General features: G+C 48.0%; 1 protein-coding gene across 3 annotated transcripts in view; it reads right to left on the bottom strand.

The window, feature by feature from the left end:
- Positions 1–10,442: 10,442 nt before the first annotated feature.
- LOC149335152 (uncharacterized) overlaps positions 10,443–25,217 on the bottom strand; it is a 112,607-nt gene continuing 97,832 nt past the window's right edge. For all 3 annotated transcript variants that reach the window (XM_089551817.1, XM_089551816.1, XM_089551818.1), the window contains exons 4-6: positions 16,897–17,066; positions 15,615–15,953; positions 10,443–13,775 (exon numbers count right to left, since the gene is read on the bottom strand). In XM_089551817.1, the coding sequence (XP_089407943.1) occupies positions 13,044–13,775; positions 15,615–15,953; positions 16,897–17,066 (1,241 nt within the window). In that variant the 3' untranslated portion in view covers positions 10,443–13,043. The remainder of the gene's footprint in view (positions 13,776–15,614; positions 15,954–16,896; positions 17,067–25,217) is intronic.

The following is a 25,217-nucleotide window of genomic DNA, read 5'->3' as shown; positions in this document are numbered from 1 at the left end:
GAGCAGGAGAGACAGAAGGAAGCAGAAAAGTTAAGCATGCGTAAGGCACAGATGTCTGCTCTGCACATGAGGAGAGTATAAGAGGAGTGTGAGGTGAAGGAGATAAAAGGAATGTTTAGCCCGAGGTGTACATGGGACGTGACCGCAGTCATATGTTACTTGTGTCCAACAGTAAGTGGTAAGGTTTTAAAGTACAGTCTTTGTCAAAAGTAACCAGGCTGCATGGTTTGCTTCTAGCTTGTACAGTGGAGCCCTTGAGGCTTTTCTAGAGTTCAAAAGGTGTTGGAACGTAAGAAGACCCCCAGTCCTTACCTTTAACGACCATTTCAGCTTCAGGGATGCTGTAAGGGCTCCACTGTACGAGCTAGAAGCAAACCATGCAGCCTGGTTACTTTTGACAAAGACTGTGCGTAGTTAAACCGAGTAGACGTGCGAAAGCATGTGTTCCGCCTGGTTTGGCTCATGGTTTTGCTTTGCTGGGTCGTCGGCCCGTCTGGCGAAGGTATTAGACCGAGGTTAAGCTCTGATCGAGGTTAAGCTGATCTGATCTTTTCGCACTGCTGATAGAAGCTGATGAAGACGAAGATGTGCAGTGCACAGCGTGAGAGTGTGTCGCAATTTAACACTGAACGTGATAGCGGTAATAGCAAAGTGTTCTCATGCAATGACCAGCGAAGATGATCTGTTCGTGGCGCATGGGTTCGAAACCGAGTCGCAGCAATATTTATTTTATTTCGGCATGGCTGTTGCTACGTTAGGTTTGGCTAAGGTCACCCTCAAGGTCGCCCTCCCATTGACTGCAGCTTGCGCGACGCTCCTGCAAACTAACCGAAGCTTACTCGAATTACTCGAAGCTTCACACAAGACTGTTAGTTGGGAGCAAGAAGCAAGAACTCAATTGTGACCTGTCTATGGCCAAAGACAATGGAGATATGCATTTTGCGGTTGCTGTCTCGTAAACCCGATTACACGCTCTTACAGATGCCACTGTTATATTAAACTGCATCGAATGTGACTGATAAGAAAGATTATGTCACGTTAATCTTTAATGCTGCTATCATACACAATTAAGGAGTTTGGAACAGCGAACGACCTTCGGCTTAAAGTCAACTTGAACCACGGAATCCACAACCAAATGTGCTAGCAAGGTGAGCAACATGTCAACTTCCCCGGCACGCTGACAATCTGCCCAGGCCCCTAACGCTTAACTGGAATACGGCGTAGCAGGCGTCGTATCTGTCATTATGAGAACAGCGTGGTCCAGTGATTTTTTCTGTATTGCGGTAAACCAGTAGTATGTGGTTTCGTGAAGTATGTGACACCGATGCTGCGAGACCGCCGGAACCCGTCGAAGATGTCCAGAGGAAAATCCCACTTTGGGTGATGGTAAGGGGCAGGCAGGATTAGTCCTACAGTGAATACGGTTTGGTTTCGTTTATGGGGTTTAACGTCCCAAAGCGACTCAGGCTATGAGAGACGCCGTAGTGGAGGGCTCCGGAAATTTCCACCACCTGGGGTTCTTTAACATGCCCTAACATCCCACAGTAAACGGGCCTCTAGACTTTCTCCTCCATCGAAATTCAACCGCCGCGGCCGGGATCGAACCCGCGTCTTTCGGGTCAGCAGCCGAGCACCATAACCACTGAGCCGCCGCGGCGGGGTACAGTGAATATGTCTGCAATTGGTCAGCATGAGTCACATAGCATAACAAAATATAACTCGTACAGTGCTCCGTACGGCCAGTATCTTTTTAAGAATTTCGAAAGCAGTCTTGCTACCACGCGTCATTAGTTCGTGGACTTTCGGGAGCACCACGTCAGGGGCGTTGTGCACAGACGCACCCCACCATCTCTGGTTGTGCAGCAACACTTCGCTCTTGGGACAAAAATGTAGGCGCACTAGAAAGAAATTAACGTCACCCACAACAGCACAGCCAATGGACAGAAGCGACGGAGCACTTGGAACCTATAGCAACCACACCGGTATAGAGGCCGAGTCGATCAACCGTGTTGGCCATGATGTGGCACTTCTATATTTTTCTCATTTGCCCTCACTACCTCATCGCTGCATGTTTTCTTGTATTTTGGCGGCTGAGTTCGCTGCCGTTACGCTGGGGATCTCACGTGAGCCCAATAATGGCTATGCCTAGTTCCCTTTCCACTACGTATGGAAAGCTCTTCAACGGCTGCAACTTTGGCCCCACAGCAAGGAATTTCCATTTTGGTGGAACATAGGCAGGTGCCTTGACATCTCTGAAAGTTTAATAAATTTCTCTTACTTTGCGAAAGATTCTTTTCTTTTCACACAGGGAGTATTAAAAAATATAGACAATGAGGAGTTATTCCGTAAAGGTACAGCTCTCGTTCCTCTTAGCGCAGACCCGCCGTGGCTCTGAGATGCAAATGTACCGAACCAGCACAGGCCCAGTTGAGCAGGAAACTAATGATCGAACATATAGGAGTTCTTCCTGCTCAGACAGTACACATCGTTGCTTCCATGAATATTGTCGCTGTCTTTATCTGCATGGATTTACGTGTTCTAAGACGTCTCATTTGTCCACTTTGTCTAGACGAATGCGGCCTTTAATTCCTTAAGGCATGAGGCAGTGTTCGAGGTGAACGCAAAACAAACACGATAGCTAAGCAGATATGCGGAGCCTGGCTATGTTGAGAAAGACCGCTATCAACAGACGTCTTGTCCACACAAAAGCAGGTGCTTAGTATGCGATTCGCTGCAGCTGTTTAGAGGGTTATATCTTGGCTCGTTATCTGTGCCGTTAGTCGGCTTGCTTTTCGACGCTGTAATCGCCGCTCCTTGTCTCTAGAAATGATTTCCTGCACTAGCCGTAGACCGTTGCGAGCATGTTATCAAATGCACCCGCTTTTCTTCATGCGTTCGAATCTGTTATTGTTAAGTGCAGCACTGTGGAGGCAGTAGGCACAGCGTTCGTATCAGCTTGGCTTTCTTTGGTTTGCCATAGCACAGACACCAATCAATGATGTTCAGCTCTTTCGTTCAAACATCTTAGTTAAATTAACCCTTGATTGGCTCCCTTAGCTCCATCTTCCACGACGCTGCACATTTTTGGGATAGATGAACTGTGGCTGCCAAGCTCCGAAGCTTGTTAGTTAACGTTGTGTTTCATTCATGGACGAACTGGTCGCGGCAGGTTGCAGACGAATACTACAGGCACGGATCGCCGCTGAAACTGTTTTTTCACTAGCAGTTAGGCTCATGCGTCTCTTAAAATGTAAAGAGTGAGGGAAAAGCGTAGATACAGGAACTAAGGGTTGTCCATCTTTCGAAAGCACAGCGTACCACGATAAGACGAAGAGTAAGCGTCTTGCTCAGCGATAGTCGAAGCGAAGGTGTTTAAGTGGCTATTGACCTGTCCGCCTAACGTCTTAGTTGAATTTACAGTGCTAGTTTCTCTTGTCCCTGAGCGGCCTTGCGTCAGCGCGGTGATACCACTGAGTTCGAGCTACTGAATTCTTAGCACTCGATTAGCGGCTCTTTGCGACTTGGTTGTCGTGCATGCGACGTGTGTAGACTCACATTATGCGCGGAGGACTTTTTGTTTAGAATACACATTGTGAGATTGAGAATTATCGAAATTTTTGCTTAATGAGTATGGCAAGATAAGCGTTCGAGCACTTCTGGAACATAACGGCGTTTTCGAAGCCCTACCTGTCACTTTTTTCTTCACTGTTTCCCTATACGTCTTCATTGTTTCTTCCTTTTTTTTATATCTCCCTGTCTATTTCTATTTCCCCCAGTTCAGGGCAGCAAACCAATGCCGGCTTTTAGTTAATCTTTCCCCCTTTCATTCTAGCTTTTTTTTTCCCTATCTCTGTCGGTCATAGTTGACGGCACATTGTGTCCACCAACTTTCGGAGCAAGTGGCACCCGGTTAATACGACCCTTGTTAGAGTGGACTACTTGAATTAAGGGCGTTTTTTTTTAGGACCAATCTTCCTAAATATACTGACACCTCCTTAATTCCGGAGCCCTTCACTACAGCGTCTCTCACAGCCTAAGTTGCTTTGGGACGTTAAACCACTACAAACCATAAACCAATACGGAAACTCGCTGTCCGGCCAACAGACAAGCCCGCCGCCCCCTTACTCCCCCCCCCCGAAATCACCATACATTTTCTACTTATATTTTTTTATGCCAAGTTCTTTTTTAACAGAGATCATCGGAACGTAATAATAAATGCACAGAAATAATTGTAGTTTCTCTAGGAATTCACCACTTTCGAGCGTATACGGTTACTACGAAAGATTTTTTGTAACGAATACGCTTCCCATTGTTTTCCTCGTTTGCGTTTCACCGCTACGGTGATACAGCCATGTGCCTTACCAATGGCAGCAGCTGTGCGTGTGACCCCCCCCCCCCCCCCCCCATTCTTCCTGCCTCAAATAAAACGAAACAAAAAGAGCCACTCGTCGAACTCAGCATGACGCCGTTCCTCCTGTTATGGTATCCGCCTGCTCCACGCGCGTCTAAAAAAAAATAAATTGTGGGCGCAGCTATGTCAACGCACGCAGAAACAACAGCGATGCGGAAGGGCTCCCCGCTTCCTAGTGGGCAGCGCGTCACGCGAAGCCGGCAGCCGGCGAAATGGCCAGAAAGGAAAACACGACGCCAGAAGCTGCTGCCTCGCTCCTCTTCGGGTGGTCCTCGAACCGAGCGAAACCGGCCCGTTTGTTCTTGGCCGAAGAAGTATGGTGCGCCGACAGACGTGCCCGCTGTGGCGGTGGTCTGGGAGACGACGACGACGGTCGTCTTCGTGAGAAGTCGCGATGAGCGCATGTGTGCGCCTCGGACTCGTTGGGCGCACGGGCAATCAGTCGCGTGTCGCTGAGCACGGACGAGTTGGTAGGTATGGGAGCGACGGGAGGCGGATCTGCGCTCGGGAGTGACGAGTAGCATGGAGCAGAAGAGGTTGAAAAAGCATCTGCGGGGACGGCATTCAAAGCTGATCGATTTCGTTAGCGGACTTAGCTTTTTCTTGCATTCAAGCCGAGGTCTTTTAGTGGCCCTGGCTGTCTGTCGCAGTCACATAAAGTAGCGTTTTCGATTCCCTGCCACTGGCCGTCACAATTACAAAAACTGGTGCAAGAAAATTAAATAAGAAAACCACGGTCATACTAGGACTGTACTGCATAGGAGAAGGCTTAGGATAGCCGGAATTAGTAACCCTCCATCTACGTTGCGCCTAATTTAGCTGAGTGGCAGGTTCGGAGCGTAAAAACGCAGTATCTTTTTCTGTTTTTCTTTTGTATTTTATAAAAGGATTTATGGTCATTAAACGAGTGGATCACGGCATGTACATGACAATAACTCAGTTCCAGCAGAATCATACGACTACTTGTGAAAATTGCGTAGCTGCGTCAAATTTCAACAGCTGGAGAGAAGTGGAAGTCGAATCTGCCGGCAACGAATATGAAGTCAGTGCAGAGTACTGCCCCGCCATAACAAACTGCGATAGATACCACAGTGATATAGAATGCTGATTTTACCAAAAATTATGCAATCCGAACAACTAAGTGCGTGTTGCGGTCACTGTAGCACATAGTCCTTACGGCGAGCAGTTGTGTCGCAGTTCCTGTGTAGTTAATCTCTCAGGGAGTAAGAGTTGTTTTAGGGGACTAAGGTTGCGGCAGCGCAGTTACTCCCTAGTCGCAAAGGACTAACCCCTGCGGTGGTTTTGCCCCTTTCTGCCTTAAAGCGAAGCAATAGTCAGACTAGGTCATGCTCATACATGTTCCTCATAGAAGATTCTGTTGCGTTGTTTCTTCACGTCAAGTCTTTAAGAGTCGCGAAGAGGGACTTAGTATTCATGTCCTTCGAAAACGTCTCTTCGATATTGTGCCTTTATTGCGTAACGAATGACGCAAAACAATTGCAGTGACGAGAAGAAAACATGGAACAGGGAGGGAGTGAAGTAGAGCGATAGGACAAAAAAATTTTGCGAGAGCAACCAGATAACCTTTCTCCAAAAATAACGACCAACTCTCACGGATCCTTCGAAGACCAAGGGCTTCCTTGTAAGAGCGCTTTGAATAAGAAGCCAGCAGGAAATGCACAGAGCCCAGTTTAACAGCCATGTGTCATACTGCCGCTTTTGTTGCCATGAGAGAAAGGCATGGTTGGAAAAACGTTCTTCTTTCTAGTTCATTATTTTTTTTACACTTTTTGAAATTGCTTCTTTCTGATCTTTTGCAGCACCGGTTTCCTTTACGGTGTTTTCCTCGTGGACAATTCTGGGACCTGCAACAACCAAGGCGCCTGAGCGAGCAAAAACGTGTCGACGTGACCCCTACCTTTTTCACTGTCTTTTTTTTTTCCCATCTGTGCATGGTGTGAAAGGAAGACAAGAAGGCGTTCTCCTTTTCTTCCTTTTTGAACGTCCGGACCGGTATTAAAGCATTTTGAAACAGCAGGGATGTACTATTGTAAATGTATGCCGGATAATTAGATTCATCATGCGCAACCTTAGTGGGATGCCTCCTGCGCATGCGTAGTGGAAGGTGGGTGTCCCACCTGGGTGTGGAACTGGCACTATGCATGCGCAGGAGGGATCCGGTTATCCGGCATAAGTCTACGATAGTACGTCTCTGCTGCTTAAAGGTTCTGTAATACCGGCCCAGACATTTAAAAAGGAAAGAAAACAGGACCATTACTCATCAGGCGAACGAAAATTAACAAGGCTCATTTTTTACCATTGTCAGAAATGAAAGGAAAAAATATTCGGCAGGGAACATACGTATAGTAGCTTGACGAGAGCAACCCCTGTCTCGGCATGGGCGACAAACAGACATGGCACACTGGTCCCAATTTACTCTTGAGGAAACAAAAGGACAAACAAGCAATGAAGTGGCACTCGTACACCCCATTCAGTTTTCGAAAAAAAAATATATCGAATGAAAAGATAGGTTCTTGACTCAATATTTATGTCTGTGGCCATGTACACACACATGCACATTTCTTACTCTTCCGCATGATGTTTGTTAGAAATAAAGATGCAAAATTAGTAGCGTTTAAGCTGTTTTCAATGCTTCCATGCCTCTTGATTTTGCCACCTCGTAGTCTATAGACGCTCCTTCCGCTGCGTGGAAGAAAGTCCGTCGACAAGCACCTCTGAATGAGCAAGGACAGCCTAAACTACCGGCACCATTTCACAATTGTGGAAGGGGGGGGGGGGGGGGGGTGTAATTCCGTGACGGTAGCAGCAGCAGCAGAGGCGGCGGGAGGAGGCCGGACGCCGAGACGGACATTGAGTCCGAGGACACCGCGTCGCCACCGGGTAACGCGCGAAAACGGCATAGGACGACCATTGTCTTTCGTCGCCGACAAATGGCGTAATTTGGGGCTTGGAGGCGCCTTCTTCTTCGCCGTCAGCGGCTGGGCTGCCAAGCAGGTGTGCAGCGAACATATAAGTATGTAGGGTCTGACTGAATACTAGAACGCAAACACGGTTTACGCGCTGTTATCAACTGTGAAGCCGTGATCTGGTTTGTTTGAAGAAGAAAAGTTCGTTACATATTTGGTGGGGTGAGAGCAACATTGTTTTACGAAAAGAACGAAAGATTCTCAAAGAGGCTCCTACTTGTCCAAGAGTCCACCGCCCTGGGCCTAACGGAGAGCTCTGTCCACGAGCCATGTTTGGACAGCTGGTTGAGTAACTCAAACAGCGGCCTCCAATGAGGTTGGTGGGATGGCTGGGTTGGACCTTCCCACTGTGCTCAACATGTGATGCTGGCATGAGGAATATGACGGAGGAATTGTGTCAGTTATAGGCATCGAAAGAAAGCGGAGACGATACGGGAGATGGAGAGAACGGTTGGAAATATATCTTAGACGTAAAAGGATATACGTGGGTGCAACTCAGTAGGAAATGAAGAGGTGGGCAAAGATTAGTAACGGTGCCCCTACAATGACAAGCGGGATAAGGTGAAGGACGAAGAAGAGAGGGAGGAGAAGAAGAAGACAGGAGAACAAATTCTATGCGGTTATATCGGGCTTTGAATTCTGCTTTGTGTGGCCAATCACCCTCGTGGGAACGTGCCATTGATCAACAGACCAACAAACAAGTTTTGAAAGAGACAGAGAAAGAGAAATGGGTGGAAAGGCGGGGAGATAGAGATACGCTATATGTCCAAGGCTGTTGGCCCTGGGATCTGTTGTCCTGCTGTATTTGACATGATTGATTTAGAAGATACTAGAATCCGACAATTTTTTCTTGAAGCATCGTTGAAGTTGCAGCAGCAGTAGTCCGCGCTTTGAATTTAGCAGATACACAACGGGTCGATGACATTTCAACAAAGAATTAGAAAACTGACTGATTCCCTCAGACATTGCTCTCCTATGTAATTCAGAGGATGAACCATAGCACTTGCTAGACGACCTTAACACGCACTATGCCAATGTAGATTAAAAAATTAAGCTGGAACATATTATTGATGTTCAACAGTCTAGCAAGGGGACAACACTGCGAAGGTAGCCAGGAATTCGAACCAAAAATGAAGTTGAACTAGTGATCGCAGATTCAGATCATTGGAAAGAAATTGGCTTGAAAATAAGAATGGTTCGGAGATAACTTTGCAGATACTCTATCGCTGTAAACTGCAGCCCAGATTTCTCTCCTAAAGAAAAGCACAGAGCAGTTGTACCTTGTCGGTACCCTCTTGTGGCACCAAAACTGGAAGGCTAACGAAAAGAGCTCAAATGGGATTGAGATCAGCCAACGGGATATGGAAAATAAAAAGATAATGCTAAGCTTGACAGACACAAAAAGAAGAACGTCTAAGAGAGAAAAAAACTCCATTTAGACATTACCTTCTAAGCAACATAAAGACTCCATTAGATAAAAAAAAAAAACTCTTCGCGTGCTCACGTTTTAAACAGCGGAACCGAAACAGGAAACAAGTCCATATCAAAAGGAGAAGGAAACAGAAAAAAGCATCTGACAAGAAGCAGGAAGCTCTCTCCGTTACTATCTCGCTCGGCCGGAATGTCAGACACACCGCGTGGTCAGAGATCAAACAAGCAAGATTTCTCGCGGGGCCAAACGGCGCAGATAGGCCCTCCCCTTCCTCTCCCACTCGCGAAGTAGCCTTGAACTTCGTGTCGGCGGCGAGCGCGCGGCACTACATCCCTTCACTCTTCCCTTTGGCTGCAAGCTCTTAGACCGGCAAGTGGAAGGGGGCATCTCTTCTCGTGCTGTCTGCAGTGCGCTGCCATGCTCTTTATCCACTTGCTGTTGCGCAAACATCCATTCGCCTCTCCCCATCTCCGGCATCCACGAGAGCCCTCCAGTCTACATTATAGTCGGATACAACTAAAAAATGAAGCGGCTTATCCCCGTCAAAGGTCCCCTTCCAGCCATTGGCATCGGCCGATTCTCAAGAGCCTGCTAGAGTGACCATGCAGGGAGCGGCAGATGAAAGGGGATAGTCCCCTCCCTCGGGGATACCCCTCCCTGCGTTGTCGGAGAGTTCTTGAGTTGTATCTGACAATAGAGTATAAGCCTCGTACTTTCGCCGCCGACTGACTGAAGCAAGGTTTAAATGTCTCTGTGCAAGTGCGCACCTCAGACAGGTGACATACGTTAGTTCACGTTCGTTTGTTCACTTCTTGCTTTCGCGCATGTGTGTTTGTGTGCATCGTGGTCTTTCTGAGAGGTTCGCTTATGGGGTAAGACCAGGTCTAGGAAACTTCCGAGGAAAGCTTTGTGAGAGAAGAAGTGCTAACCGAAAGACTTCCTGCTCTAGCTGTCTTCTCCTGCTGGTGTGGCGCATATCCGGTCGTCTGCAGTTACGGCGTCGTCTGCCGAAACGGCCTGGTCTACTGTACCGGCTCCGTATCCCGGAGGGCTGCTTTAAATGCACACCCGATCGTCATCGTCTGCTTCCTCATTAGGCCTTGGTGCGTGCCAGCGTCTCTGCGTTTCACCCAGTCGTTTGTCAAGCCAAGGGTTTCAAGACTTAAGTAGACTTGCCCTAAACAAAAGAGGCGCGATTTCTAAGCGACTGTGAACGCAGTCAGTAGAAAACCAGTAGGTAATTGCCGCAGCGCGCGATGCCAGCCTTGTTACGACTGAAAAGGATTAACCCAGCGGTTGGCCACCCTTCCTTCGAGGCCACGCTGTGAGAATATATAGTCACTTTTATTTACTCGCCTCAAATTAAGTTGACATGTTCGTACTATCAAGAGCAAGCAGCTAGCTTTTCCTAGGTTAATTATTATCATCATCATCAGCGGCAGCCTAACTACGGTCCACTTCAGGACAAACGCCTCTCCCATATCCTTCCCATTACTGCGGCCACCAGCTGCGGCCACCATAGCCCCGCAAAATTCCCAAACTTATCTAGACGTTTTCGCTGACTCCCGGTCAGGTGTCATCGAAAGGGACACAAGTTGGAATACGGGTACAGTTTCAGTTTATTTTCACCGCACATGTACACAATATCGACCACGACATGTGGTGCCGAGAGCGGGATAAACGCTGCGTGTGATGCAGCATGACTAGCCCCGCCCACTTCTTAAAGTCGGCAAGCAGAAGAGCAAAGCAGCCCGCATAACATCAACATACCATAACATCTCCAAGGCATGTCATCACACACGAGCAGTAAAGAAAGAAGAAAACGAGTAAAGTAAGTCAGTCTTTTACCTTAAACATGTAATGGTACACATCCTTTGATAATAAGGCCAGATCGGATAATGCACGTTTAAACTGATGTGCAGGCTGAAGACTAGACTACAGCATCTGTCGAACATAAGTGGTACGTTGAAAAGGTGTGTACATGAGTTTTCTATACCTAAAGCGGGATAAAGTGCACAATGTCGTTTTTTCTATGGACTCATGAAAAATAGCTATTCATCGGAGATAAGAGGACTTTATGTGAGTATCAAATGCTACTCGACTGAAAGGACGGAAGAACGACAACATATGAAAGGCAACACAACACCTGTGTTGTCTTTCCTGTGTTCTCTTGCACGCGCACCCTTTGAATCGAAAACATCCAGCAATTCTCCCAACAGTCTGCCGTTATCAAATGCTGCATAGCTTCGAAAAATATGTACACACTATAAGCTCGCAGTTTCCGGTGATATTACTTTAGGGTGGTTGGGTTGCGAGTGAACGACCTGCAATGATAAAGCAGATATAATTACTGCCTTCTGCACTGGCTACTTGTGACATGTCAAGCACCTGATTTTTATAAATCGGTTGCGACGTAAAGGGGCAGTGAACAAAAATTGGTGACCTGTATCGTTAGGATGCCGCGTTCTAATCACGAAGAGACCACTGTCAAGAAAAAGAGAGCTTTTATAAACTGTAAAAAAAAAAAACTGAATAAAATACGAATACAATGTCGCCATCGGCGGCCGATTCCGCAAGCAAATATGCGTGCGTCGAAACCAGCATTAGATCGCGGATCCTGGACGCAACGGTTCACCTGCATTCACTTAAAAATAGTGACAACCCGTACTTTTCCCTAAAGACATCACAAGATTCAATCTAATGGCGGGAACATTTTGGAATACAATTTTTTTGTCAGTAAATGCTTCCTTTGCTGCCGGACAGGCGTCAACATATAGCCAGAAAGAGCAATATAATGAATTTCGACTGAGAACGATAATTGAATGAAGGTGTGCTCAGTGCGCCTTAAAATAAACAGATGATGGTCTGCAATCCAAGTCCCCGGTTCAAATGCTTCACAGCCATTCTGCACCTGTTACGCAATATTGCATCATCCATGTCTCTGCATCATGTTGGTATGTTTATCTAGACTGCTGGAAAAAATTGTTAGAATGGCAGACTTTAAAAAAGCGCGGCACATCGTACAGTAGATGTTGTTCGGCTTGAATGCTTAGTTGTAGAAGGAATTGTATTGTTGTTTCTAGTGACGTATTGTAACCTTTCGGGCTACACTGGACGTCACTGGGGAATATTCACCCTACTTATCTGGTAACATGATTGCAAAAAAAAATTAACAAAAAACTCTTTGCTACAGTATAACTCTGTGTCGTTGTTAGAAACATCTGGTCCCAAATGTTGCAGTACATCTCTCAGAAATATGCACAACCGTTATGTGAAATGCGCTAAAGGAGTGTAGTAGACGGAAGAAAGCAATTAGCTAAACTTCCTCCCAGCTTTGCGACCTTCGCCCCGCTATGTCGCATTCCAAACGAGAATTCCTTGTGCACTTGCCTATGCAGTGCACAAGGAATTCAGCTTGTGCAGTGTTTAGCTTGATTTGCACTTGGTTATGGCAAGCCCAAGAAAACTGGACGAAGGCTCTTGTTAGCGCGGCTTCCACCACGTGTCGCGTGGAGCTGAACACTCAAAATCCCGGCGCCAAATTTGAATGTTCGGTATATCCCATTAATTTTCTACGGCCTTCGGAAATAGTTGGTATGATCGCAGGCATCATTTTATTAATGAGCTTGAGAATTTATTTATTTATTATCATTTTATTAACGAGAATCTCCCGAGACCCTCTAGCTTTCTCAAATTTACAAGTTTCAAATATCTCCACTAAGTTACACGGTGTTTGCTGCGGACTGCAAACAGATGGCGTTAGTCGCTGAATGTCCAGGACAGCTGGTCATGGTGATTTGCCGTGCGGCACGCTCTAACCTGGTAGTAGCTGGTTTCGCCTCGTGCTTTGTTGTTTTAGTAGGAGATACTTTTGCTGTCTTAAATTGCCGAACGCGTGCTGCCGGAAAAAATATTTCGGACAACTAGGGCTGCAGTTTGCACCATACCAGACTGACTCACACCAGGAAGCGTAGCTAACGCCAAAACTCAACATGACAAGTACATATCAACTTCTGATACACATCAGAAACGGTGTTAGTCGGGGCGATCACGTGATATCAGCCCACATTCCGGGGAATCGCTCCTGGTTCATATAACACTGTTCACAAAGGCTCGCATCGGAGCAGTTGCACAAGATGTGTGGGATCACTCGGACCAAGTGCCACGTGAGTTTGTCCAACGAAGCGCGCACCAGGGAAGGAACAGAGGCGGGCTACGAGATCGAGTCGTACACGGAGTCACTGTCCATGTGCGACGTGCCGTAGCCGTCATCTCCCACCAGCTCGAAGGCTCCGCCCTTGATGGGATTAAGCACGTCCCGGGACAGCAGATAGCGAAGAGTCCGCGTGGGGCGGGGCCTGGGTATCGACTCGTAGATGTGGTCCGTCGTGGACGCGAACAACCTCGTCGACGCGTTCGGCCCGCCGGTCCGGAATACGCCTAGCTTCTCGAATTCGTCGGCCGTCTCTGAACCGTCTCCCCCGGAGCCCAGTTTTGCCGCCGCCTTCTTCGAGGATGATCTGTGGAGGGACCATAGCCTCTTGAACGGGTTGCTCGAGGTCGAAGACCCGGAGGACTTTTTGGACAACGTGGACATCTGGGACTTGAGCGTGGGCACCCCGGAGGAAGTCAGGTCGACGAACGAGCACGCTGACTTCTTGCTGGCTGAAGAGAGGGACTTCTTGAGGCTGACTCCGGCGCGACCCGTTCCTCCGCTGAGCTGGATCTGGTGCTTCGGTACCACGTGGTGCGCCACCTTGATCTCGCTGCGCCACCGGTCCGCTTCCTCGAGGCAGTGCCGCAGCATGCGGTTGTACAGCTGGCTCGACTTGCCCATCTTGCGGGAGTCGCGCTCCGGCACGAAGGAGAAGGTGGAGCCCATGTCGATCTCGAGCAGCGTGGGACGGCCCTCCTGTAGGCTGCAGGCCAGCACCACTTCTTGCTCCTGCGCGAATGACGTTGACGGATGAAAATACGGTTAAGTATCTGCGGTGAAGTTTAAGGCAGGCCAAGATTCCTGTGCTGTGGCTGTTCTTTTGGTATAACCACCGAATTCTGCGACCAAGTATGTCATATGCCAGAGAAGCTGTAATCAAAGAGCTAGGATGGCCACGGGAGCTCATGTTCATCCTTCCTGACGGTCCTGTTTGTTGGGGCTGTTCATCTACCTGACATACGATACGCGAATGAGCCTAAGCATAAACTATCTGCCTTTTTTCCTTGGGACCTTTCTCAAAAGAAATCACGTTCAACTCTCTGTACTCTTGGTTACATTCTAGACAGTCTAGTGATAACGATGTGTGAGTGTACATCATTAGTATTGAAGCGTGAGCTCTTAGTTTCGGAACGATTGAAGGTTCATGTTAACTGGGTCCCCATGTGTATACGTGAACTTGGTCTAAAGCAATCGGTGGAAAGTGCTTTCACTGCACCCATTATGAAGTATACGCGAAGTGCACTTTTAAGCAGGCTAAGAACAGCTTTGTCAGGTGCAACCTTCTGGATGCTCTAAAGTTCGTTTATATTTGAAACATGCTCGCGGAATAGCATACAGCGCCGGCGAAAAAGTGAATTTATGTACTCTTTATAAAATACATTAAAACAGTTATTTAGCACAATCAGTAGCATATCCGATGTGAGAGGGAATGTCATGCACTTCCTTAACCTGATTCCCGAATTGAGCACAACCTTCTTTGGTATCCTTGACATTCAGGATAAAGAAAAGAAGTGAAAAGAAGACAAAGAAAGATCAGAGCCGTGTCGCAGCCGTTGTGCGCACTGAAGCAACAACGACGACTGTGTGAAAAACACCGTTCCCCGTATTCCGATATCGTAGCCTTGAAGAACGCTTTGGTGGCGCTCTTAAAGACGCGCATTTCATAACATGTTCCGAACGAGTTCACGTCAAGAAATTATCGCAATAAAAAAGCGTATTTTTTCAGAGTACCTGATAAAAGTAGTAATGTTTTAACGTAGTTGAACCGAGTAGACGTGCGAAAGCAAGAAACCTTGAGGGTGTAGAGGTCACCCTCAAGGTCACCCTCCGATTAGCTACAGCTTGAGCGAGGCTCCTCCGAATTTACCCGAGCTTAGCCGACTTACTCCGAGGCTTCACACAAGATTCTTGGTTGGAACCAAGAAGCCCAGTGTTCTGGATTACGTTCTACCAGTTTGGACTCTTTAAAGCGCACCGACATCATACAGCACACGGACTCACTCGCATATGGGCCCCCGTCGGTTAATGCGAACACACACTGGTGGATCATTTACGCCGAAGCATCTATCACTCTAGTCGCTCACTGCAGCAGAACGTTAAAACAATACTCCTCCCACCTACGCCTTGCTCGCCATTTTTTCTGAACTATCGCCCCGTTTAGAATTTCCGCGCCATACAGAAAAGCTCTAAAGGAGCCATGCATACAACAAGCTGTGTTAAATTTATAGCGAAGTTTCAGTTAAGAATCTACTGAATTGTTTCAGTTTTTCCGTCCCAGTTCATCTGAAAGTTGTGTGATCACACATCAAATACTAATCTAAATTAAATGTGTCAGTAACATATACAGCCACTTTTAATCCCGACTAGACCTCAGTAAGATGTTTATTGAGCCGTTAGAGCTGTCGTAACGTGCAAATCCTCTGCTGAGATCGTTCTGCACTAGTTATGTCTGTCTGTTCGTTCCTGGCAAGAGCCTAGACACTTTTCTGGTGACCCTTTCGTCAATAACGTCACTGAAATTTATAAAACAAGCGCGATGAACTGGATGAGGAGTACGGGTGCCCATGCCTGCACGTGTTCGAGCCTGAGTATGCCGGTGAATCCGCACGGGGTCCTGAGCAGCGGTCCGCACACCAGGCGCACGGTGAGGGGAACCCGGGCGAAGCGAAGCAGCTGTGACAGCGGGAACACGTGGTTTGGCGAACGCGAGGACCGGCGCGCCACGGAGTAGAACTTTCCGCGGGACGAGATGGGCACGAAAACCACGTCGCCCGTGGTCACGTGGCAGCACTTGGCGTAGCGGCACTCGGACACCGAGACGCCGCGCAGGACGCCGACGCAGCCCGCCGCGCGGATGTTCACGTCCTCGTAGACGCCTAGGAAGCCTAGCACCTGGCCCGGGATGACCTGCGTCGCAGCAGGGCACACAGAGTACGTAATCACCAAGATCATCGCCATATCCGTACGCCATACTGAAGTGTGTTTTTGTTCATACCACCACAAGTGGCTGCGAGTGGACACAAACATGACAAGTGTAATTCATTCATTCAATCAATCATTCAATCATTCAATCAATCAATCAATCAATCAATCAATCAATCAATCAATCAATCAAGCAAGCAAGCAAGCAATCAAACCATTACTTCAGAAGAAGAGTTTTTGCCCGCTTATCCCCCTGGGTCTGTGTTCTAGTTTGCGGCAGAATATTTCCGAAAATGTTGCAGATGGGAGAGCGGTCTGCAGTGTATACACCTTAGATAGCTGATACCTAACAGATTCGAGGTGAGAACCGCCCTCCAGCGGAGTGTTTTGTTAACATGCTAGGCATTTGCCACCACAGATGAAAAAAAAAGTGGATATGAAAGACTATGCGAGAGAAGACGCAGGCATGATTCTGTCTCGTTTACATCCTTCTAAACTACATTGTCGTCAACCATACACACAGCTGTTTTTTTCCTTGCAGGACTAGCACGTACGCAGGGAGAGAAAGCATGCTTGGACGTTTGGGCATAAAGTCATAAATTTAGCATTTTCATGCCACTGACACAAGAATTTCGCAGCACCAAGTTTAGAAAGCCAATCGAGAATGCACAAAAAATTATTATCCTGTTATTACACAGGTGCGCCAGAGTGTGGAAGGGAAAAGTCGGTGCTGGTGGTGCTGCTCTGGTGGTGCTGCTCTGGTGGTGCTGCTCTTGTGCGAAGAATATGCGCAACCAAGTAGCAGTACACCACGTGATAACTTTCTTCTGTTCATTCAATTTATCGTGATCACGGCCGCGATGACGGCAGTGCAAGCCCTTCAAGACAGGTGTTCGTGCAGTAGTGTTGGAGGGACGGGACCACGCACCACGGTGCGGCTGTACTCTGCCCTTCCGGTCTCGTGGCTGTGCCCCAGCAGTCGGTACCCCTGCAGAGGCTCCTTGGCCAGGAAGTGCGACACGTGCGCCAGCGCCACCTGCTCCAGGCTGCTGAAGTAGCCCGCCGTGTGGCCGTCCTCCGAGATGATGGCGAACCAGCCTGCGCATGGCAACAACAACAGCCGCGGATCAGGCATATGATGAGTCCACAGAATACAGCGTTCCTCTAGCTTTCTGTCTAGCAGCAAGGGACGCGTTCTTATAAAATAACGGTGCAACGCTAGCGCGCGAGCATCGTGTCGCCTTGAATCCATCCGTAACCCATTCATAGATCCGTTTTTTCCACAGTGAAAAAAAAATTGAAAACAAAAAGTGAAGCTTGTTATTTCTGTGGACGTGAGATTGCTTACAATGCTCCTTGCCTATTCACATTATGAACAGCGTTGATAACTTCCACATTCAAACTGATTGTCTGGATATAACATCGAATTGTTAGTTCCCAACAGTTCGGCCGTGCGTTCCATAAATATGCTCCTCGCAACATACGCGATCATGTCAAAAACTGAAGCGGTGTGCAGTCTCTTTATTTTGAGCAAGGCTTTCACTTCGTGAATGTCGAGTTTATGTATACCCAGTGGTACAAAAAGCAAGCACCATCTTGCGCTTTACATTGAGAGCGCTGTCTACACGCCTCTCACAAGAGCTTGGAATGCGGGTTGTCAATTGAGATTTTGAAAGAAAAAAAAGAGAGGAAAACAGAAAAAGGACCCAACGGCACAAGCGGAAACAAACTCAGCACCGTAGATTAGTATAATTCAATTTACTTTGGCGCTTGACTCTGTCACTTCTGGTGCGTCTTCAGCCCTACGACGTTTGGTACACAGCGACACAATGGCAGCGAGCGTATACGCGTGCGGGATCAACACGTTCCAGAATGTTCCTGAAGAAAAAAAAAAGACATTGAAAAAAAAAAGAGAGTGGTAGTGAATTTCTTAACTATGTTGACATAATTGTGATATCACCGCGCGCTGGTTATAGAGCTGAGTCCCTGATGTTTGCACAAGAAGATAAAAAGATCAAGACAAAAAACTAAGCATCAACGTTTTGAGGGCTATAACCTTCAACCTGACCTTTGCGCGAAAGGCTCAGGGATTGAGTTATATATTTCAAATGCTGGAACAAAGCCATTAGACAGAACGCGGGCATACCAGTTACGTACCGCTCCTCATTATCACTGCCGTCAAGCAGCGTGACGGGTGTTTCACAGACCCTGCGCTGAAATACACAAACTGCGTCTTTGGACCTTGATGGGAGAGCATCATCACACTGTCCCGAAGTTGAAGGAGCCGCGGAGGTTCGGCCAGACGCGTCGTTCGCGGCCAGTCAGACGGGCCCGTCCGAAAACGAACATGACGGCTCGTGCCGCACGAAAACAAAAGAGAAAAAACAAGAAGAGCAGCTGGTGTGAGGAGCGAACGACGGTGTGAGCAGGGAGGAGGGACTTGTAATACCGCACTTTACCACACATAGGGTGCAGGGCTCTTGTCACTTTCGTCAGTAGTAAAATTCAAAAGCAATAAAAGAATGTTTTACAAGGAAAGGAAAGGAAGACCAATCATTGCACTCTCGGTGGACACTCGAACCACGCCATTAGGGTAGGGCGAAGGAGGAGGCGAAAGAAGGGAGGGATAAGAACGAAACTAAAAGGAGCGGGCCGGGTTAATTTCCGCCGCTTGAAAGTTCATCGACGTGGGTCGACATTGCACAGTGCACCGGCGTTCTTGTTTCGCCTCCATCCAATTACGGTCGCTACGGCCGGGATTCAAACCTGCGACCTCGTTCTCCGCAGCCGAATGTAATGATCAGCTGAAACACCGTGGTGGGTGCATTTGTGAGCGTGTTGTTTTACAGAATGCACCTCGTTTAAAACAGCTGCCCCGCAACGCATCATAAGGTTTTTGCAATAAACTTAAGCATTTTTCAATATGGTGTAGACCTGCTGCCAAGATCTCGAACTCGCATAACGGTTTCTGTATCAACTCCTGCCAGTCACGTCCCTCGTACTTTAAGCGTGACGTGTTTACAGACAGCCTAACGCAGGCTCCAGCCTAAAACGTTTCAAGACGTCGTTGAGAGTTCCGCAGGTAGCCCATTGCGCGATTTGAAAAGCAAGGAAGTAACACGCAATTAACAACTGGTCCAAGCCTGCGCGCCATGCCGCTGCAAGGTTCCCAGTGTAAAGTAGCACCAACGGTGCCGTAGGATTTTGGGCCAAAATAACACAAAGGCACAAATCACAATGAGTGCATTACAGCGCTTCCGCCGTTTTCTTCCTTCTTTCATAATATGTTTGAGCAGCTTTTGTTCAGAAAGGTACCGAATGTACTTCGCGCCTTGGACTACATCTGACTACTCGACTGGAATTTTGTTCCGCAGCGTGTGTTACACAATGACGGCATCATGTCTCCGTTATGACGAGCTGTTGGCTGCGACCCGTGCGGGTTGCAGAACGAGAGATGCGGTATCTCGCCTGCCGCGATATGCGGAAGTCAGGCCGAAGGCGTCGCTCTAAGCGCGCGTGCACGCATTGCGTGAAGACACCAACGCCTCGCCCACCGCTATTCTTCGCCCATTGTCCCCCCTACTGGGAGAGAAGCGGCAAGCAGAGGAGGAGGAAAAGAAGAGGGCCGTGCAACGCCCCTCCCGATCTTCCCACACAACAGAGGAAACCGGTGTGTTCGTCGTACACAGTACGAGAAACACATTGCTCCTCCCGCCTCCTCCCCTCTGAAATGGCCCGCATATAAATATATCAATAACTGCATTTGTTTCCTGAATAGTTTTTGTATGTTTTCCCTATGACCGATGCCAAATACGTGTAGTCTACGATCCCAAACTGTACAGATCCCAAAAACGATGTCCGCTGTTTTTTCGCCACCGCCGATGAGTGCGGCCACCTACCTACACGTGCTGGGACACGTGTCCTGCACGTCAGCCGAGGCGGCGGGGAGTACAGCGGAGCGCGCAGCGTAAGATGTTATATCCGGAATAAGAGAAGAGGTCCGGGCTGTGCAAAGTGTAATACACGCACAACCTCCGGGTCAACCCCGCCTGTCACGCTATGGATGCAAATGGGGATGCGCGTGTCTTCGAAGAGACGGTTGTCTATAGTGTACAGGCGGCAAACGCGAAACAAAGTAACACCGACAAAATCTGGGAGACCAGCTTATACAGCAATTATGAGGCGTGAGTAAAAAATGCAACAAGGTAGGAGATGGATACGCATGCTCTTATCTCATCACGTGAATAGATCAATGAAACGGGTACGTCTAGAAGCACTCTAATACAAGGAGATTCGCTAACTCTGACAAGCGGGCTCAAAGAAGACAGGGAGAGGCGCCTCTGCGCCATTTGTTACCGTTTTGCGCTTGAATTAAAAAAAAAAAAAAAGAAACTGGTACCTTCGTTACTGTCCCGTTCAATACTCGTACGCATTTTTTGCAAGCTTAGACTCCTCATGGACAGGATCGAACTATAAGGGAGTTTAAGCATTTCGTACGGATCGAGAATCTCTTTTGACGGGTGCAAGAAATAGAAGGCTTAACTCTGATCCCCATCTTTGACGGCGTCCCCCATAGCCTGACTCACTTTGGGACGTCAAACCCCAATAAACCAACAAACCAACCATCTGGTGACATGCATATAAATTCCGTAGAAATGAACAGGAAAATGGGCAAAAAAACATGTGACAAGGAAAACCATATGCTGAGTAGAGATAGTATACCGTACACACACTGAGATAATATACCGCTATACACTAGACGAGTCCAAGTCGAACGTAAATCAATGTGTTTCACGTAATCTTTCCCCTGATTGCCACTACCTTCACCTTATAATAATCGCCTAGTACCTTCATTGAAACGACAGCAGCCATAAAGGTAGCCTGTATATTCAACAGGAAGCGGTATGCCTTCGTTCATCACTAGCCCCGATTTTAAGTGATATGTTGCTCGTGTAATTTGACGGAAGTTTTCATTACTGCAGTTGATGTGAACAACAACGTCAGATTGGCTCGCTATGTTAATGGTTGCTTAATATTGTACAAACACTGCGGAGACGGCAGGAACGACACGCCAGCCACTTATTCGACTAGCCTTCACATACCATAAATAAAGCTTTTTAGGGGGCTAGTTAGTCGTACATACTGAGACTGGGGAGCGCTAGGTTCTATAGACAAGGGAACAACACACACAAAGGAACAACACAAAACACTCGAGCGCTCGTGTCTCGTGTTGTTCCTTTGTAGGTGTGTTCCCTTGTCTATAGAACCTAGCGCTCCCCAGTCTCTGTAAGCTTCACTTACCTCTCGGCAAGTGTAGTCTGGAAGCATGGCGGCTTGCGCCGGCATAGGGATTAGCTACAGCCTAAGCAGGGCTACAGGAACGTACAGGATTGGTCAAAAGTTCGTAGGCTACAGGGTATGCTTTTCTTCTGCATATCCTGGCACTGAAGATGCCGATGAATCTAGCAATAGAACTTGGTGCTGGGCTAGTTGGTCATTCGTTATTTAAAGATTGAATGTAGCGCTATTAGGCAGAACACAGAGAGATGGCGACACCACAGAAAAGCGTTCTTCTTTGTTGTGTAGCCCTCTCTCTGTGGCCTCCTTAATAGCCCTACATCTAATCTTTCTATGAAGCTATCTAGGTAGTCAGAAGTTAGACCGATACTTCTTGTACCCTGCACAGATATTTCAAGCTCCGCGGGTGTCGTAACTGTCTGTCTATACTGCTCAAAAGCAGATCCTGTGGACTGGGAACTTTTGGCACACCCTGTCAAGCATAACGTAAAGATATTTCTCATCGTCGCTTAACTCTACAAGGCGCCGCTTAGTCAACTTTAGCGCTCTGGCGAGCACTGGGAGTGCGTTTCCGGCAGCGCTAAGCACGCAAAAAAAACAAAAAAACTGTTGGAGTGCGATGACATCATCACGCGTGCAGCCAGGCATCATCGAACAAAGAAAACGGGAAAGCGCTGCTGAAAGCGGAAACAGAAGATGGAGGGAACGTGCGCGTACGCGAGGTGAACGTCGGCCACAACGGCGGAGAGACCGTGACACGCATATCGCTCCGCTTTCCCTCATGCCGCATCTTTTTCTCTCCGTTTCTCGCTTCTTCTTTCTCTTCTGCCATAGTGTGCGCCATCACTGAGGGTCAAGGGGTTCACTAGACACGAGAGAAGCGTCGTACGTATATCTAATGACTCTGGCCGAAAAAGAGACTCGCACCGCCGAAGAAGAGAGCCATTTAATTTCTATTACTTCTCAACTCCTCTCACGCAAAACGGGACTGGAAATTGAAAAGAGAGAGCTTTCTGATAAACAGCTCGTGCGTTGTAGAAACCTTAATACGACGAAGGACCCTCTGTCCTTGGCATAGATGAGCTGTTGCGCTGAGCGATGTTGTATGTTTGGTGCTGTGCGGAGGGACCTGAGCAGGATATATATATATATATATATATATATATATATATATATATATATATATATATATATGTGAATGACGCCAACAGCCACAGAAACCAAGGGGCACAGGGGATTTTTTAAAATTTATTTATTTATTTTGTGGTGTTGATCAATTTAGAATATTACTGAACATGTTATCGCTTAAAGCTAATTCATTAGAAAAGCAGAAGAAAAAACAACCACTGCCGCCGGCGGCAGTGGTTGTTTTTTCTTCTGCTTTTCTAATGAATTAGCTTTAAGCGATAACATGTTCAGTAATATTCTAAATTGATCAACACCACAAAATAAATAAATTAATTAAAAAATCCCCTGTGCCCCTTGGTTTCTGTGGCTGTTGGCTTCATTCATATTTATAACGAGCCCCTCATTCCACTTCCCTTGTTTGCTGTATATATATATATTGTCACGTGCTTCCACAGAATCTCGACGGAAGAAGCAGAAGATGAAGGACTGACCGTGACCGGCAGGGAGAAAGGAAGAAAAAGAGCTGAGGAACGCTGGTAGGCTGCCTGCTTCCATCCTGCTCCGACCGATCCCCTCTGTGAATAAACCCCCGTGCGTGCTAAGCACGTAACAGTTTGGTGGAGGTGCGGGGTATCGACCACGGAGCATTCCATCTACCGAAGGAGCCGTAGACTCGCAGGCTTCCCACCACTGCCATCGGACATGCCTGGAGACGACAATGCCGAGCAACCGGGGATATCCACAGCGAACAACTGGCCACATTATCGAGAGCCCCGCACATTTTTTGGTAAACCTGAAGAGGACGTTGACGAGTGGCTGAAACACTACGAGCGGGTGAGCAAATACAATCGCTGGAACGCTGCTACTAAACTGGCTAACGTAGTGTTTTTCCTTGCCGCCACGGCCCTTGACTGGTTCGACAATCATGAGGATACACTGAGTTCATGGGCTACATTTACGACCGAGGTCAAGAAAAATTTTGGGGATGAATCGGCTAAGAAGAAGCGTGCGGAACAGACATTGCTTCACCGCGCGCAAGTACCCGGAGAAACTTGCACGGCATACATCGAAGCCATCTTAAAGTTATGCAAGCTAGTTAACTCCAGTATGCTTGAAGAAGATAAAGTCGGCCACCTTCTAAAAGGAATTGCGGAAGATGTTTACAATTTCCTGATTAGTAAAGAGAGCCTGAGCACCACCGCTGACGTTATCAAACATTGCAGAACATTTGAAGCTCTTAAGCTGCGTCGAATCACCCCTAAATTCGGAAGATTGGCCAATGTCACCTCTATAGCCAGTGTTGAAGCCTGTCCTCCAAATTCTATGGCTGATATGATTCGAGAGATTGTGCGCGAGGAATTGTCAAGATCCCGGGACACCTTCTGCCGCACAGAATATCCGCGGCACAGTTCTGCACCGGAGGACGATGTTGCCGCCCTGTCGACTCCGTGGGCTCAACCTAACGGCACTTTGCCCATGGAAGATCGGAACATTGCCCAACGTTATGGCCACCAGCCGACGGAAAGGAGGCCCACTTACCCAGAAGACGTGGTTCGTCAGCAGCGAGATCCTGGCTCCAGCCAACGTCGCGACTTTGTTCGCCAGGACTTTTATGGCGGTCGCTGGCGCTCTCAACCTTTGTGCTACCGGTGTGGTATTGCAGGGCATATCGCTAGATATTGCCGCCGTCGTTTCCCGACTTCTCAAGACTGCCAACCCCCGGCGCCTACTTACGGACAACGGCACACCGCGCAGCAGCGACCCCCAACGTCCGCTTGGGACCCGTACCGTCCGAGCACTTTGCGGAGTTCATCACCTGCATCTGACCGCAGTGTGACGCCGCCACCTCAGCGCCAACGGCGGTCACCTTCTCCTCGACGTCGTGCATCCCCTCCGCCTCCGGGAAACTAGGAGGCGCGGCCGATGGAGGTGAGGCCGCCGGCGAGTCGATGACGTCCAATATACCTCTGCCCGTGTTTATGTTGAAGAACAAACTGGAAGTGTTTATTGATGGTGTGAAAACAATGGCTCTTGTGGACACTGGTGCTACCGTATCCGTTATGAGTTTGAGGTTTAAGAACCGTTTAGGTAGGAAAGTGATGTTTAGTGGTGACCGTGCAGCGTTATTCCGTGGTGTCGGTGGTGAACCTTTGGTTCCACTTGGTGTGTGTGCTTCGGATGTTGTTATTGGTGGTCTAACGTTTAGAACAGAATTCGCAGTGCTACCACGGTCAACGCATGATGTGATTCTTGGGATTGATTTTCTGCAAGAGTGTGGTGCAACTTTAGACTGTCGTACGGGAGAAATTTCTTTGAATTCTTCACTACTTTCAGCTCTTGTGGATAACTCGACACCGGATTTTGGAGCATTTGCGGTGGAAGAAGACACTATTGTACCAGCTTTCTCCGCAGCATTCGTGCGGGTTTCCTCTGTTCACAATCAGTGCGAATCTTTTGAAGCTGTGGCAGAGCCTACGACACTCGCCTGCTCTAAGAAGAGTATCGTCGTGCCTCGTTGCGTCGTTCCCGTGGTGGGAGGCCGTACCGAGCTGTGGACAGTGAACCACTCTGAAGAGCCAGCTGTGTTGCCCCGGGGCCTCAAACTCGCCCGTTTCGAGGAAGGTGTGTCAGGTTCCGTCGCGACGTTAACCAACTCTGTCAGTGAGCAGCACGTGAAAAGAGATATGGAGACCCAAGTTAAGACTATGATTAATCAGGCTCTTCCCACAACCGAGCGTCGCACTCTAGTGGAACTCCTTCTGAAGCACGTGTTCGTGTTCGACTTTGCCAAAGACGATTCTACACCACCGCCTACCAGTCGTA

Source organism: Amblyomma mixtum, chromosome 7 (genome assembly GCF_055824585.1).
Source record: "Amblyomma mixtum isolate Tamu chromosome 7, ASM5582458v1, whole genome shotgun sequence".
NCBI classification, from domain to species: domain Eukaryota; kingdom Metazoa; phylum Arthropoda; class Arachnida; order Ixodida; family Ixodidae; genus Amblyomma; species Amblyomma mixtum.
Note: the sequence above shows the minus strand (reverse complement) of the source record. Positions and strands in the feature narration are given on the sequence as shown.